General features: G+C 40.5%; 1 protein-coding gene across 5 annotated transcripts in view; it reads right to left on the bottom strand.

Moving 5' to 3' along the window:
* INTU (inturned planar cell polarity protein) overlaps nucleotides 1–14,870 on the bottom strand; it is an 86,979-nt gene that overhangs the window by 33,051 nt on the left and 39,058 nt on the right. For all 5 annotated transcript variants that reach the window (XM_054030710.1, XM_054030712.1, XM_054030709.1 and 2 more), the window contains exons 4-5: nucleotides 10,422–10,625; nucleotides 4,343–4,461 (exon numbers count right to left, since the gene is read on the bottom strand). In XM_054030710.1, the coding sequence (XP_053886685.1) occupies nucleotides 4,343–4,461; nucleotides 10,422–10,625 (323 nt within the window). The remainder of the gene's footprint in view (nucleotides 1–4,342; nucleotides 4,462–10,421; nucleotides 10,626–14,870) is intronic.

Below are 14,870 nucleotides of genomic sequence, written 5' to 3'. Positions count from 1 at the left end.
AACAACGGAAGATAGGAGGAAAATTTAACCTAGATGTGCTGAGATTGCTTCAAAAGGGGAAAGAGGTTTTCATTATTATTTATTGCTTGCATTGTGCTAGTGCTAGACACTGCACAAACACAAAGACCATTCCTGCCCCAAAGAGCTTACATTGCAGGACATAATCTTCATGTTGCTTTAAAAAGCAAAAACAACTCTCCTCCTCCCTTAACTCCAATCAAATTAACTTTAAAGAAATGCTGTTAAGTAAATTAAAATTTTAAGTGGAGGACTTAGTCTGGCACATGCTGCGGATGTTCAGCCTGAATAAACTATACTTCAGTTGAATCAATAATTACCAGAGCATTAGAATGCATTCACTCAGTGTAGGGAGACAGAAAGAAGAGGCAGGGAAGATGACAAAGGAATATAAAAATATTAAAAACAATGCTAGATTTTCTCAGCAGTTTAATGTTCTGATGCTTAAAAAAAAAAAAAAAAAAAAAAGAAGCAGCACCATAGTATCAAAATGCTTAGAGCAAAATGGGGAAGGGGGGGGGGGGGGGGAAGAGATACAATGCCCAATATCTTTACTATTTACACTACATCAACAACAAAGTGATGTCTGTAGTCAATGTATTTATATGTTTATACGTGTATATAAACACAAATACAAAGCACCAGTAGTGGCTCTAAAGATAAGGTTTACAGCACAATTTACTTTTATTTTTTTTTTTTTAAGATTTTTTATATTAATATTTATATGAATAAGTTACCTATTTTAGTATCAGGTCAATACAGAAACTAATGCTTTCCACAATTTCTCTAACAATGACCCATGACAACCTGATAAAATATAAACCAATATTTAAATAAAGTAAAATGAAGGAGGGCAGTTAGTATTACGTTAAATTCTCCATCTTAGGTACTGAAGTTCACGCCTTGTGGAATAAGCAGAATTCAGACCTTTATTGCTATTTTTTGGCAGGAGTCAGTTTTCAGTAAGACTTAACAAGGCATCAGCATATCTATTTTTAGGTAGCTGTGCCTAGTCTACTGAAAAAAGTAGAAACCTACATTTTTTATTAAATGAAATCTTAGAATTTTCAGAATGTAGTAAACACTTTGGAGTCCCTATAAAATCACTAGTTCTACCAGTTTTGTGCTTAAACAAACAAACAAACAAACAAAGATGACTTTCTCCTTCTGATGCTAAGACAGGTGGTGTGTTGTTGTTGTGATTTTTGAGCACTCCATTGTGGGTTTTCAGTTAGGCCTTTACAGTCTCCACCATGGAAGATATTCCAGAAGTGACTTGAGACTAACAGCCCACTATCTGTGTCCAGCTCTATATACTGGGAGAGCTGTAGTCTGCATCTGTCAAACTGGGCAAGGCGATAAACACTGTGTAGTCAGAAATGACCCTTTAATGTAAACCAAGCATAGAACATTTCAGCCCAAAAGGAGAATTTTTCAGAATTCAGAGTGACCGCAGTCACAGAGGATGCTCCCTCACCCTGGATTTCAATTTGCAAGTAGACTTCACACCCTCTTACCTAAGTTCACCACAATGTACTTTATTTACAAAGACTATGCAGCTTCATTTCCCATCACCATAAGGTTTTCCGCAAACTTCAGTGTAGCTCTAGGCACAGGGGGAGAGGGTGGGGAGAGAGATCTCCACCTCTCTGAAATCATAGGTTTCTTGGGCTTTCCTTCCAGCCTTCCCTTCTCCCTTCCTATCTTCCATTTAACAGTCACCAGCTGATGAGCTGAATCTCCTTGTTAACTGGTTAATCACCCAGTCCTAATCAATTATCTCCCAGTTTGGCCCATGTGGGGACGCTTACAAAGTGCAAAGTGATGAGCTAGCCCTAAGCTACTCCAACTCTGTCACACCCTCACTAAGGTACATCAAGCATCTGACATGGACATCCAATGTCAGGAAGGCCACTGTACATGATGGATACCTCTTAAATCTGGCTCTCTTTGAATTCCCTATGAAACTGGTAGATGAGTTCAACTGCTAAGCATACCAACAATAAAAATAATATCCTAAACAATTAGATAGCATAATTAGAATAAAATTATCTATACTAACTATATTACTTGTTAAACTAAGGCACTCAATATTTATTTTGAGAGAAGGATCCGGAGAGGTTCACATCCGTGTGCTGAGGCAGATGGAAGGAACTAAGGTGGCAAAGGGCCCCACTCCCCCTTTAATAGCTTTGGCCTCATAATGTTGGAAATGCTGAGGAAAGAGGTAAGTGGGATGCACCAGTGCTCTAATGAGACGGTTCCAACATCTGAACTGCAATGAAAAGGTTCCAACATCTGGTGCTTCCCAGGAGTGGGAATATGCAGAGGATACTCAAAGAAGTACACCTCTACCCCAATATAACGCGACCCGATACAACACAAATTCGGATACAACGCGGTAAAGCAGCGCTCCGGGGGGGCGGGGCTTCGCGCTCCGGCAGATCAAAGCAAGTTCGATATAACGCGGTCTCACCTATAACACGGTAAGATTTTTTGGCTCCCGGGGACAGCGTTATATAGGGGTAGAGGCGTAATAATGAGTTGCATAAACTGGAAAAGTGATGCCTTTGCATCACACTTAGGTCTTATCTACATAGGAAAGATTTTTCTGTGTTCAATCAAGTGTAAATTTCAGCGAATGTAGTTACACTAGCATAACCCCTCTCCCCCATGTAGGTACTTTTATTTTGGTACAACAGTGCTTTTTTTCAATTTAGCTTATGTTGCTTTGGAAGGGATTTAACCTGAACTAGAAAAAGGCACTCACACCAGAATAAGAGTGTCCACACTGGGGATTATTCGACTATAGCTATATACCTGGATAGCTGGTAAAACTTTCCAATGCTTCCTTAGAAAATGGCTGACAACAGCAGTTCTTGTGCTAAATGCTTTTTTGTGCACACGTGAATATATTGTACCATCCAGTACATATCCACGTTATAAACCAGGAACATCAGTCATTGAAGATTACCACTTATAACCAGTTCACTGTGACAGGCTTGATACTTAGACACTTATGGACTGATGTGACTAGCACAGAATATATAAATCAGGAGTCAAGAGGGAGTAACATGAACTAAAATGGAACTTACTTCTAGTTTGTGAAGATGGCTGATCCTCATTATTCCTCTTTTTCCTTCACTGGCTTCCTATTCCCAAAGATTTCTTCTTCCCATTTTTATACAGCTTCATTAACTTCTCTCTACCTTACATATAATCAGGGTCCCATGTATTCTCTGGCCACATCTACATTTGGAGGTAGGGGTGTGATTCCCAGCTCATGTAGACACACTTTCACTAGCTCTCATTGAACTAGCGTGATAACAGTAATAGTGCAGTCATGGTAGTAGCATTGGCAGCATTTGCATGGGCCACCCACCCTGTGTATGTACCCAAGGAGTCCAGGCTGGTTTGTACTTAGGGTAGCTAGCTCATGCTGCCGCTTGCCATGGCCTGTGCTACCCATGACTATACTACTATTTTCAGCTATGCGAGCTAGTGTGAGTATGTCTATGTGAGCCAGGAATCACACTCCCAGTTCTAAGTGTAGACATACTCTTAGATTCTAAGGCTGTGGAATTTGCCATGCAAATGTGTTCTACGGTTTAAGCTTTCAGTTTTTAAAACTATTATGCCCCAGATTTTATAGCTGAGAAGAAAATCTTGAACTTGAAATGTGAACTAAGTTTAAAACTGTTGCAATCTCGTTTTCTTGAGTCTGCAAACAGTCTTAAAATAATGGGTGAGATTCTGTGCTGCACCTTTAAAGATGATGCAGTTACGTGCTGAGAATACAAAAATCGTTGACAAATCAAAAACAAACTCATGAAATAAAATTAATATCAAAATTAATAAATAGGAGTTACTGTACCGACTATCACTCATGTTTATATTAACTGAGTTATAATCTGAGTTTTTTTTTAATTTAAATTAAGCTGCTACAGAATGTCCATTCTACCTTACTAAAATGAAACAGAATCCAGGAATCTTGCTAAAGAATTTAGATCAAGGTTGACTGCGAGTTCATTAGATCAGATCCTGTGATACGTTACATATTATACTACATTTCTAGCCACCGAGACCTAAAGCAAAGAAACAGCCCAATATCACATAACCATTCACGGTACAGCCACATTAGGCAGACCAACTCAATCAGGCTATACCAAATAAAACATTACAGATTAGAAGGTAAACTCATTCTTGTTTTGACTAGGCATAATAACAAAGCCTGATGTACAGATGTTTTCTTCAGTATAAATAAAAAGAAAGGGAAGTTAAAAAATAAACAAAAAGGTTTTGTATTAAGTTGAAAATATGTTACCTGATAATGTGGGCTCCAGTCACATTTTCCAGCATATCACAGAGAGTGAGAAATATTCCTCTCACACTTTTCAGCTTTTGGGATGCTTCTGATATGGGGTATTGGTAAAGAATTTCTTGCTGTCAGGATATCAAATTATTAGTTAGTTAAGCAAAGGAAAAGATTGCTAAGGAAAAAGTATATCCGCAACATCAGTTATTTTAGTCCTGAAAACTTTTATCACATACCTTCCCAGCATGTTATCTAGCACTGGTTTGTTGGGGGATTTCCAGACCTTGCTACAAACTTGCAAAGTTTTTAAGCATGTGCATATATGTGTGTAAAAAAAGACTTTTGTAAATCTTTACTATAAGGGCAAATATATACAAAAATTAAAAACAACATATTGAAGAATTTCACATCTTAAAAATATTGTCATTTTAAAAAACAACAGTCCTGTGGAATCAGATTTGTTCGTGTTCGTACAGCAATCTGAACATGTGATCTGGCTCTTAAATGGAAATCTGTGAACCCCTTACTCACCATTGTGAGTATTTACTCACACTAACAGAACCACGGCCTTCTTCATTTTTCAATTATGAGTTGTCGGTTTACAGCTCCTCTAAAGATCAGGCCCTAAACTACAACATAAATACACTGCCTTTCTACACATACATCACTGATGATATATTTACATATAAAGCAAGATATTAGTAGGTACCTACTGAAAAAATTCATAGGTCATTAACAAATATGGTGTTGAGCATGCAATTGTTTACACGTGGTTGCACAGGAGCAGAAGTCTGCCTAAGGGCAAAAAATTGCAGAATCAGTAATTGTAGGGATAATAAATCTTTAGGTAAATGATTTTACCTGATTCTTTCCAGTCTTTTAAATTCCTAGGTTCTTAAAGGGAAATGCTGTAGTTACCTATTTTACATAACAGTTATATTAATTACTTCAGAAACCTTTAACTTAAAGCACTTTTGTGTGGGAATAATAAACTAAAGGATAATAATGTCCACATACTTGGTGCAGTTTGTCAACCCATGAAAATGTACAGAGCTAATAACTGATACCTACAGAGATACTGCAACCTATACAGTGTTTTCAATCTTTACTAGATGGCCTGGAAATAATCTAATTGAAATATCAAGTCTACCCAAGATAGAGAGGCCAGGAGATACTATTAAAAATTAAATTATCTTTCTTAACAAATAAAAGCAACAGTGAATTCATTAACTTTTATTTCATATGACAAAGCACATCCAGACTGTGCCAAAATTTTGTTGGGAAATTTTCTTTTCAATCAGATTAAAAGAATTTCAGTTCTCACTATTGAGAGAATTGGCAAACTCTGCCACTCTCATTCAATTTAATTAGCTCCAATTTTAAATACTTGTTTGCAACAAGGATTTTCTGCATCAACCGCTCATCAAGAAAAAAAGCCTTTTCTAATTACAGCATTGCAATGGGTTAGAAAAAAAAAATCTTTTCTTTCCCAATGAACAGGGACCTTTACACTGTTCATTTGAGAAATAACTATACACTTTCCCAGGGAAAGAAAAGACAAACATAACAAAAGATCCCAGCAGCACCATCTATATATTAATGAGTTAGTAAGGTTTAGTATCTATCACCACACAAGCAGATCAGTTGTCTTCCAAGCAAGTTGAAAAGTGTCATTTTGTCTAAATGGTGCAAAGGCCAAGGACAATTGAATTAATAAATGACAAAGTAGTTAATCTTAAAAGAATTCAATATTTTCTGAACAGAACGCTAAAATATTGCTTGGAAATATTCTTTTGTCAGTAAATCCTACCTCTTCTATTTCCATTATCCTCACTTTTCATATAATGAACTGCAAAGAAACAATTTGCTTTAATCAGAACAGTCTTGGCACCAAGAAAGATGGCTGAAAGGACTCCTGTCAAAATAGAGATGACCAGCTAAAAACCTCCCACAACCTTCAAACACAGGACACTGACAAAGGATGTTTTAAGTTGTCCTTACACCGCAGTGAAAGGAGACAATAGTCCGCTGCTTTGCTGTACACAAGAAGACTGTGAGCTCTGCAAGATTCATTCAAAAGCTATTAAAATAGGAACTATTACTGCAGAATTTACATGGTAAGTATTTGTAAAAGCCAACAGGGTCTCATTAGTTGCTCAACAATGCTTGCATTACATAGAAACTAAACAAATTCTTCCAATACTGATATCAATCATTTAGAAAAGACATGAACAACATTATTCTCTTAAAACATGAAATCACTGGAAGACTGTCCAAGTACAGAAATCTGTTACAATGGAATGAAATATTTACTCTGTTCTAAAAAGCCCAACTGAGACCCGACCTACCAGCTGAATCTGTGATTACACGGAAGACTAATTTCCATACAGGAAGATGACTTTTACATTATGCAAAAAGAAGAACAGGAGTACTTGTGGCACCTTAGAGACTAACAAATTTATTAGAGCATAAGCTTTCGTGGACTACAGCCCACTTCTTCGAATGCATCTCTAAGGTGCCACAAGTACTCCTGTTCTTCTTTTTGCGGATACAGACTAACACGGCTGCTACTCTGAAACCTGTCATTTTACATTATGATACAACAGCCAGAGCTCTGTGAGGCTTAGGATTCTCTAATTCTGCTTTTGAGTGCCCAGGGCTCAAAAGTGGGAGAAACTAGTATAAATTGCCATTATTTACTAATGAGGCTAAGATGTGATCTGCACACAAAATCAGCCACGTTATATCCGAATTTGTGTTATATCGGGTCGTGTTATATCGAGGTAGCGGTGTATTAAGTTTATATGTTTCACCAGGACAATGCTGTCTCTTTCTTTATAAGACAACTGTCTCTAGCTTTACCATATAGTCCATATTGGATGAACGGGGACAAGGAGCTGCAGCATAAGATTTTGAAAAGAAAAATTAACCATTCGCAACATGTTGTAAGTGAACTTTGATCAAGCTTTTTATTTTTATTCCATTGCCAGTTGCGAATACCTTATACGTTCTTATTGTGGGAAAATACCAATGTGAAAAATGTTCTGAGATTTTCTGTACATTGATGGAAGTAGTCTTAGGTTGCAAAAAACAGCAGAAAGTGAACCAGAATGGTCCTGAAGGATTTATAAGAGACATTTGTATAAAACTACTTTGTACCATAGCCACCTCTGATAGTGGAAGTGTAGTCTGCTAAATGATATGAGAGAGGCTTGAAAAGCAAAAGCTTACAGCAGGAGCTCTCAAACTTCATTGCACCTCCTTCTGACAATGAAGATACTACATGACCCTGGGTGGGGGTGGGGTTGGGGAGGGGAAGCGCATTGGAACTTGAGCCGTGCCGCTGTGGGTGAGGAGAAAGGGGGCTGCAGGCCAAGCCCTGCCACCCTTGGGGCTGTAGTCAGAGACCCATTTCCCCAGGTGGCGGTGGAGCTCAGGCTTCAGCTTCAGCCCTGGGTCCCAGCAAGTCTAATGCTGGCCCTAGCGACCCCATTAAAATGGGGTCATGACCCACTTTGGGATCCTGACCCACAGTTTGAGAACTGCTGGCTTACTGTATTATAATGTAGCCTTTATCCCAATAGGGAGTGGGAGGGTAAGAGTGTGTGTGTTTTCAAAGAACATTACTAGGGTTGAAAAGTTAGGCAATGCCAGATTTATAGTTGCCTGTGTAGTGTTAATTCTGCCCCTCTGTCTGTCCATCCTATACACTGACTGAAGCAGGAGTCCTGCAAAAAAAATAACATGTGACAGTATCATAAGGCATACATACAAGGGGCTGAATTAAGTAGCTGTAAATCTGACATATCCTTACTTTCAAGAGTTTGCAAAATCAAACTAAACAATTTTTTTTTTAAATGTAGGGAGGAGGAACAGGGGTTAAAGTAATTTCTTAGGTTACCTTTCTCTCCCTCACAAAGGAAAAAGGTAAAAACAAATTCCTTCATGTGCATCTGTAACACTCTTCACTCCATAATGCATTTTCAGAAGAGTTTAAACCCTAACCATCATCACTGCAGTGAAGACATCTGCCACTGCTACAGGACAAATTGCATTAGTTGGCAACTGGAGAAAGATGTTATCCCAGCAGAGGGATGGACCACTAGGGATTAGTCAGCAGCAGGAGAGGAAAAGAACATAGCCTGGCCCAGCTTTTTCTCTCACCTGCTACCCTGGGAGTTTGGAAGCTCCTGCTCTATATAGTGCCCAGAGTGAGGGGAAATGGGCTCCTGGGACCAAGTGCTGAGTCCAGGGGCAATTTAGGGTAGGGAGCCTGGTTGCTGCCCCATGTGATGCTCCTAAAGCAGCCCTGGAGTCATGTTTGGTCCAGGGCAGAGATAGTTGAGCTGGGCTGGGCTTCTCTCTCTCCCTACCTGCTACAGCTGTTCTGATAATTCCCAGTCATTTCTCGTACAGTATGTGCTGCTTCTGCTTTGTCAACGGAATGAACCCAACCTTAGAATGTTCGTGTGTTCAGTTATACTTGCACTCTGAAAACATTTTCCTGACAAACGTAAGTGAGAGAAAGGAAATAGCAATTCTCAACAGTTTCTATCTCAGCAAAAACTGAATGGAATTTCATAGGACAAAGAAAGGGCATGTCTGGAACATGAGGGTATTGTTCGTGCCTAATATCAATGGCCTGCTACAAACAATGGAGATGTTAATGTTTTTCAAAGAAAAGGTCCCATGAATCCTTTATAATGGAAAGTGTTAAACAACTTCAATATAGGGTTTGCTACCAGCTTCTCCCATAAAAAAAAATTCTGATGAGTTAGGATGCTTTGTACTTGTGCTTTACATTTATAAAGTGATGTTCAAAGCAGCATGATAAGAATATGGCAGGTAATTATTAAAACCTGAAGATATTCCTTCTCACTTTATTTCTAAGGACCTATGGTAATGTACTTTATCGAGGGACCTTCAGCAGTGCTTCAGTGTTTCAAAATGCAATTAAAGATTGTATACTGGACTCCTAACTTTTTCCTGGAATTTCAGGCCTGATTTCTATAATAGACATAATAACTTTGCAGACACTTTGACCAGAAGATGGAATCACTTAGAAAAGTATTAGTAAACATGAGGTACCTTTAAAGTCACAACAATTGACATTCTAATTAGACTCAGCAGAATCTGATTTTTAATTTTTTGCAATTTAGACTAATATTAATTTGTATTTTTAACTTTTTACTTTTTAAACTATTTTAATTTTTAGTTGTAGGAAATTAAGCTGAGGTAGGGTAGAGGTTAGGGCAGCACTGACAGTGGGTGTGCAGCGGGCGTGCAGGGGGCTCTCTCAGCAAAGCAGAGACCCCTAGCCAGAGCTGCAAGGAGGATGAAGAGCCCACACTTGGGGAGGCCACCTTGTTACTAAACAGTTTCTACACAGGACAGACCCATTCAGCAGTGGCGTCGGGGCGGCTCCAGGCACCAGCACAGCAAGCGCGTGCCTGGGGCTGCAAGCCGTGGGGGGCGGCCTGACAGTCGCCGTGAGGGCGGCAGTCAGGCGGTTTTCGGCGGCATGCCTGCAGGAGGTCCGCCGGTCCCGCGGTTTCGGCGGCGGGTACGCTGAAGTCGCAGCACCGGCAGACCTCCCGCAGGCATGCCGCCGAATCTGCATGACCGCGGGCATGCCACCAAAAGCCACCTGACTGCCGTGCTTGGGGCAGCAAAAACCATAGAGACACCCCTGAGTGAGGTGGCCTCCCCTGCAACTGGGAGCTTGTCCTCCTCCTCTTCGCAGGCCTGGCCAGGGGTCTGCTGCTCTGCCCCACCAGAACTGCAGCTTTCCCAGCACCCACATGGATCCAACATCTTTGTCTCTACGGCTGCGCCCTCTGGGTTCCACTGTCATGGCCCAGCTCACTCACTCCCGTGACACCATAGTTGCAGAGGGCTTTCTGCACTGCTACAGGGCTGGTGACACTACAACCCCGCAGGTGCAAGGTGTAGGGGGAGGCTGCACTGACGGTTATTGATGGATTTTTTTCATCGATTTCAGTGTGTCACCTGAAATCAACATTTACTGATATCTAGTGATTTAAATTGAATCCTGCCAGTCTTTTGCTTCATTTGGTTGATCACATACCTCATCCTTAGATGTTTCAGAGTCCAATTTAAGCGTGAGGTACATAACAATATGAGGCATGCCTTGGATAGCCAGCTGAAGGTCCATATTATCTTCTCCCCATAGAAGTTTGACGAGATTGTTCATAGCGGACTGTGCCTGTTTATACCTTTGTTGAGATGTTCCTTCATGCTCAAAGACTGAAGTTTCAAATGTAAGTTTCACCTATTAAAAAAAATTACATATATTATAAAAATGAGGCTGTACTTAAAGTCATGTTCAATGTCAAATAAATAAAAATATATTTTGGCTTTAAGAAGAGCTGTAATCTCTTCTATCCTTTTTTATGGTAGAGAGAGTTGTCTATAAAGAAATTTTTAAACACATATAAAAGACATAAGCATTGAAAAATCCCTGTGGTTTGAAGAAAGCCACTTATAAATTCAATGTTATATAACCACATATTACCAATGACAAAGCCAGCTATTAAATGTTTTATCAACCATGTGAACTAGGCATGTGGCCTGATAGGTTTTCATACTTGTTTTTTATTGTTTTAAAAACAGAAAAATACACTTCCTGCTCTGGAATTATTTGAACACACAATCTAGCACCACCATTTTGAAACATTATTACATAACTTGTTTCAAAATGGCATCATTTATACATTTACATGTTCTTAAGGTTCTTTTTCAAAAGTATTTTCTTAACATTTTAAACTCATCAGTTTAGAACGGTATATTAGTGCAATGTAACCTACCTAAGTTGGACCACAAACCACCAACAACCTTTTAGTATATTTTTAGGACTCAGTGGCCGTTGAATTCTTCACACAAACTAACTGGCCAGTATATTTTCATTGTTCCTTGCCATATCAATTTAAAAAAAAAAAAAAAAAAAATTAAGCAGGAAAAGAAGAGCTGTGCTGATTTATGATTGAACATTAACAACTGTCTTATATACCATCAGGGCCAGTGCAAGGAAGTTTTGTGCCCGAGGCGAAACTTCCACCTTGCGCGCCCCCCCACCGCCCTGCGGAAGCTCCCCACCCACCCTCCACCCTGAGGCGCTCCCCCCGCCCTGCCCTGAGGGCCCCCCCTGCAACAGCTCCCCCCCAGCTCACCTTTGCTCTGCCTCCTCCGTGAGCACGCCGCCGCTGCTCTAATTCTCCTCTCCTCCCAGGCTTGTGGTGCCAAACAAGCCTGGGAGGCAGGAGAAGTGGAGCAGCGACGGCGTGCTCGGGAAGGGGGCGTAGCAGAGGTGAGCTGGGGTGGGAAGCCCTGTGGCAGCTTTTTCCCCATCCCCCCGCCCTGAGGCACCCCTGCAGCAGCTTCTCACCCCCCTGGCCTGGGGAGCCATACGGCGGCTCCCCACCCCATCTCACCTCTGCTCCGCCTTCTCTCCGAGCACGCTGCCGCCGCTCTAATTCTCTTCTCCTCCCAGGCTTGCGGCGTCAAACAGCTGATTGGCGCTACAAGCCTGGGAGGCAGGAGAAGTGGAGTGGCGACCGCGCGCTCGGGGAGGGGGCATAGGAACACTGTAAAAAAAAAAAAAAAAAAAATTGGGGGCACCACTTTTTGACACCCCCAAATCTTGGCGCCCTAGGCAACTGCCTAGTTTGCCTAAATGGTAGCACCAGCCCTATATACCATCAGTAGAAAGCACAAACATTTGTTGTGTTACGGGCTGTCCCAATTCTTCTATTAAGCAAAGCACTACCGAACTTGCTCTCGAGAGTGTGACTCTCATTTATAAAAAGATGATGATTAAATCCATTTTACAAAAAAATTGTACAGTTGACAACTATTTTATATTACTTTCTTTAAAAAATAAGTATAATTTTTAGCTTTGGATATATACATTGGAATTTTAAATACCATAAAATCCAAGTATAAGTTTGGTTTGGAACTGGATTCTTCATTTTTCAAAATGTGTTTTTAAATCTGCATTTTATGTACAGTAGGCTTATGAAAGTAATTTTAATTATTTTAAAAATGATTAAATTAATTCATACAATTCTTACTTTTAATGAAAACTGCCATTAAGTATGGGAGAAGGAAAACAAAGGAATTTCTATTTCTTGTCTGAGCCTAAAATTGTACCTCTCAGAAAAGGGAAACAAAGGTTTTACCTTCTTGGATGAAGGCTTGTTTGCCCATTTGGAAAGTAACTTCAAAATATCGGATCAGACGAAAGTTCCAAAGGCAGTATACTACATGCTAAAATCCTGTCTCCATTTAAAGCCAATGGGAGCTTGGTCATTGACTTTACTGGAACCTTATTCTGTCCAGTGAACTAGAGTAGCTGATGTGAGAAAAACGCTCATGCTTCCCCAATAGCAATTAAGCTTAAGAAGCCTGAACAAAAGCAAGTAGTGTGTGTGAAAAGAAAATATATATATTTCAAAGAAAATCTAGCAAGCGATATGGACAGTATACAATATTCATGCTTGTCAAAAAAGAGCAGAGAAAAAAAAAAAAAAAAAAAAAGATACTGCAACCATTTCTACATCTGACCCTCCACTTCCCCATCCCAGCTTCCTCCCTTCCCACTGATAGCCTGGAGCTTCTCCTCTCCCATTCCTGCCACTTCCAACCTCTTCCTCTTCCCCCTTGCCCTTTCTCGTCTTTTGAGCAGCACTGCATCCAACTCTTCTTCCCTCTCCTCCTCCACGTTCCTCCCCATCACTCTTCCTTTCTCTCTGATTTCAACTCATGGCTCTCCCTCTTCCTCTCATCACAATTTCCCATCTTCAGTGGCATCAAACTTCCATTTTGATGACCCACCCACCCATCTTCTCACCCTCCCTTCCTCATTTGACCTACAGCCTTGGTTCAACTCACCCACTCACCAAATGGATATTCACTTGACATTATCTTCATCAAGCACTGCTTTCATTTCTGATCCATCACTGAGTTCCCCCTCTCTGACCATTATCTGGTCTCTTTCAGCATCACTCATCTGCCCCCTCCCTCTCACAGACCCTTCAGTGACTTCTAGGACAGGAATGGTGATGACTTCTCTTCTGCTCTCTGTCTCTTTTCCCTTTCTCCCAGTGATATCGTTGTTGATTCTCTCCATGCTTAACTATCCTTCACCTTTGCCTCTTTTGCCCTCTATTCTGTCACTGCCACCCACAGCTCTAGCTCACCCCCAATACCTGCTTCCTTCACTCCTGCTAAGTGTGTCTGTTGGAAAACCTGTGCCCATGCTGACAACCTTCACAACATACATGTTCTCTCCTCCTTCAGTTCTGGCATTTTCCTAGCCAAGGGATACTCCCACACTACCTATCCTCTCTCAAAAACACTGAGATGTTGACTCTCGCCTCCACTCTGCCAGCCATGCCAGCCTCCATCAACCATTTGGTATATTTTCAAATAACATTGTGATTTCTCCTATGCTGCCCCTCATACGTGTGAGCTCCTCATAAACATCCACAAAACGACCTCATTGTCTTCCTTCAAATCTCCCATTTAAAACTCCCCTTTGCTGTGATGTCTACAAAAAATTTGATAACAGAGATGCAGCTGATGTGCTATGACCACTGTCTATCATGCTCTCATTGTTTCTTTGGATGCCCCCATTTGTCTGTGTCTACCTTATCTCTTATCATACATGGAATGTACATTCTTTGGGGCACGGTCAATTTTTTTGTTCAGCATCTAGCACAATGGGGCCCTCATTCATGACTGGGGCTCCTAGATGCTACAAGTAATACAAAAACAACATGGAGTCTAGGGACAGGACAAAATGATGCCACAAAGTTGGTGGTTGGGCATGTCTTCCTATCCTTCCATATGGGAAAGGGGAAAATCCTATAAGACAATCTTGTATCTTCCACTCTTGGCCATTCCCTTTTCCAGCTTCAGTAGAGTTTCTGGTTAAAGAAGACACAGCAGACATGAAAAAAGCATATTAAGAAAAGGATAATCTGAATACCAAGAAAGCCAAATATCCAAAAAGATGGTTTTTATTATGTGCAGCGATGGCAGTGTCGCCTATTTAAAGTTGCCCGACACCTCCGTGTTATAAAACCCTGTTTTCAGTAGCTTATAACTTGCCAAACTAACTGTTTAGGCTGAAGTTTTCCATGCCAGGTGTCTGCCTCTGACTGAATATTTTTGGAAAGTTTCAACTAAAATAGTTCAATGATTTCCAAGAATGCAGTTAGGGAAAAATATGTTGTTTTGCCCACTTTAAAAATTCTTACAATCATTTCATTGAGAAACTCTAGAATCTCTATTCTGTTGGAGCAGGAACTATGCCTTTTGCTTTCCTCATGCAAAGCCATCCAAATTTAGCCAAGTTATAAGACTGAAAATCACAGTTTGCACAAAGTAGAAGTTTATTAGACGCTGGCAACATTCTCCAAAGATTCCATCTGTACTGAGCATGCCCACCCCAAGGATACACGCATTGAGTAGAACGTTCCCTATAATTGCTCCACCCAGCTGCCAGGGGCTGCTG

The sequence above is a fragment of the Malaclemys terrapin genome, chromosome 5, assembly GCF_027887155.1.
Source record: "Malaclemys terrapin pileata isolate rMalTer1 chromosome 5, rMalTer1.hap1, whole genome shotgun sequence".
Taxonomy (NCBI): domain Eukaryota; kingdom Metazoa; phylum Chordata; order Testudines; family Emydidae; genus Malaclemys; species Malaclemys terrapin.
Note: the sequence above shows the minus strand (reverse complement) of the source record. Positions and strands in the feature narration are given on the sequence as shown.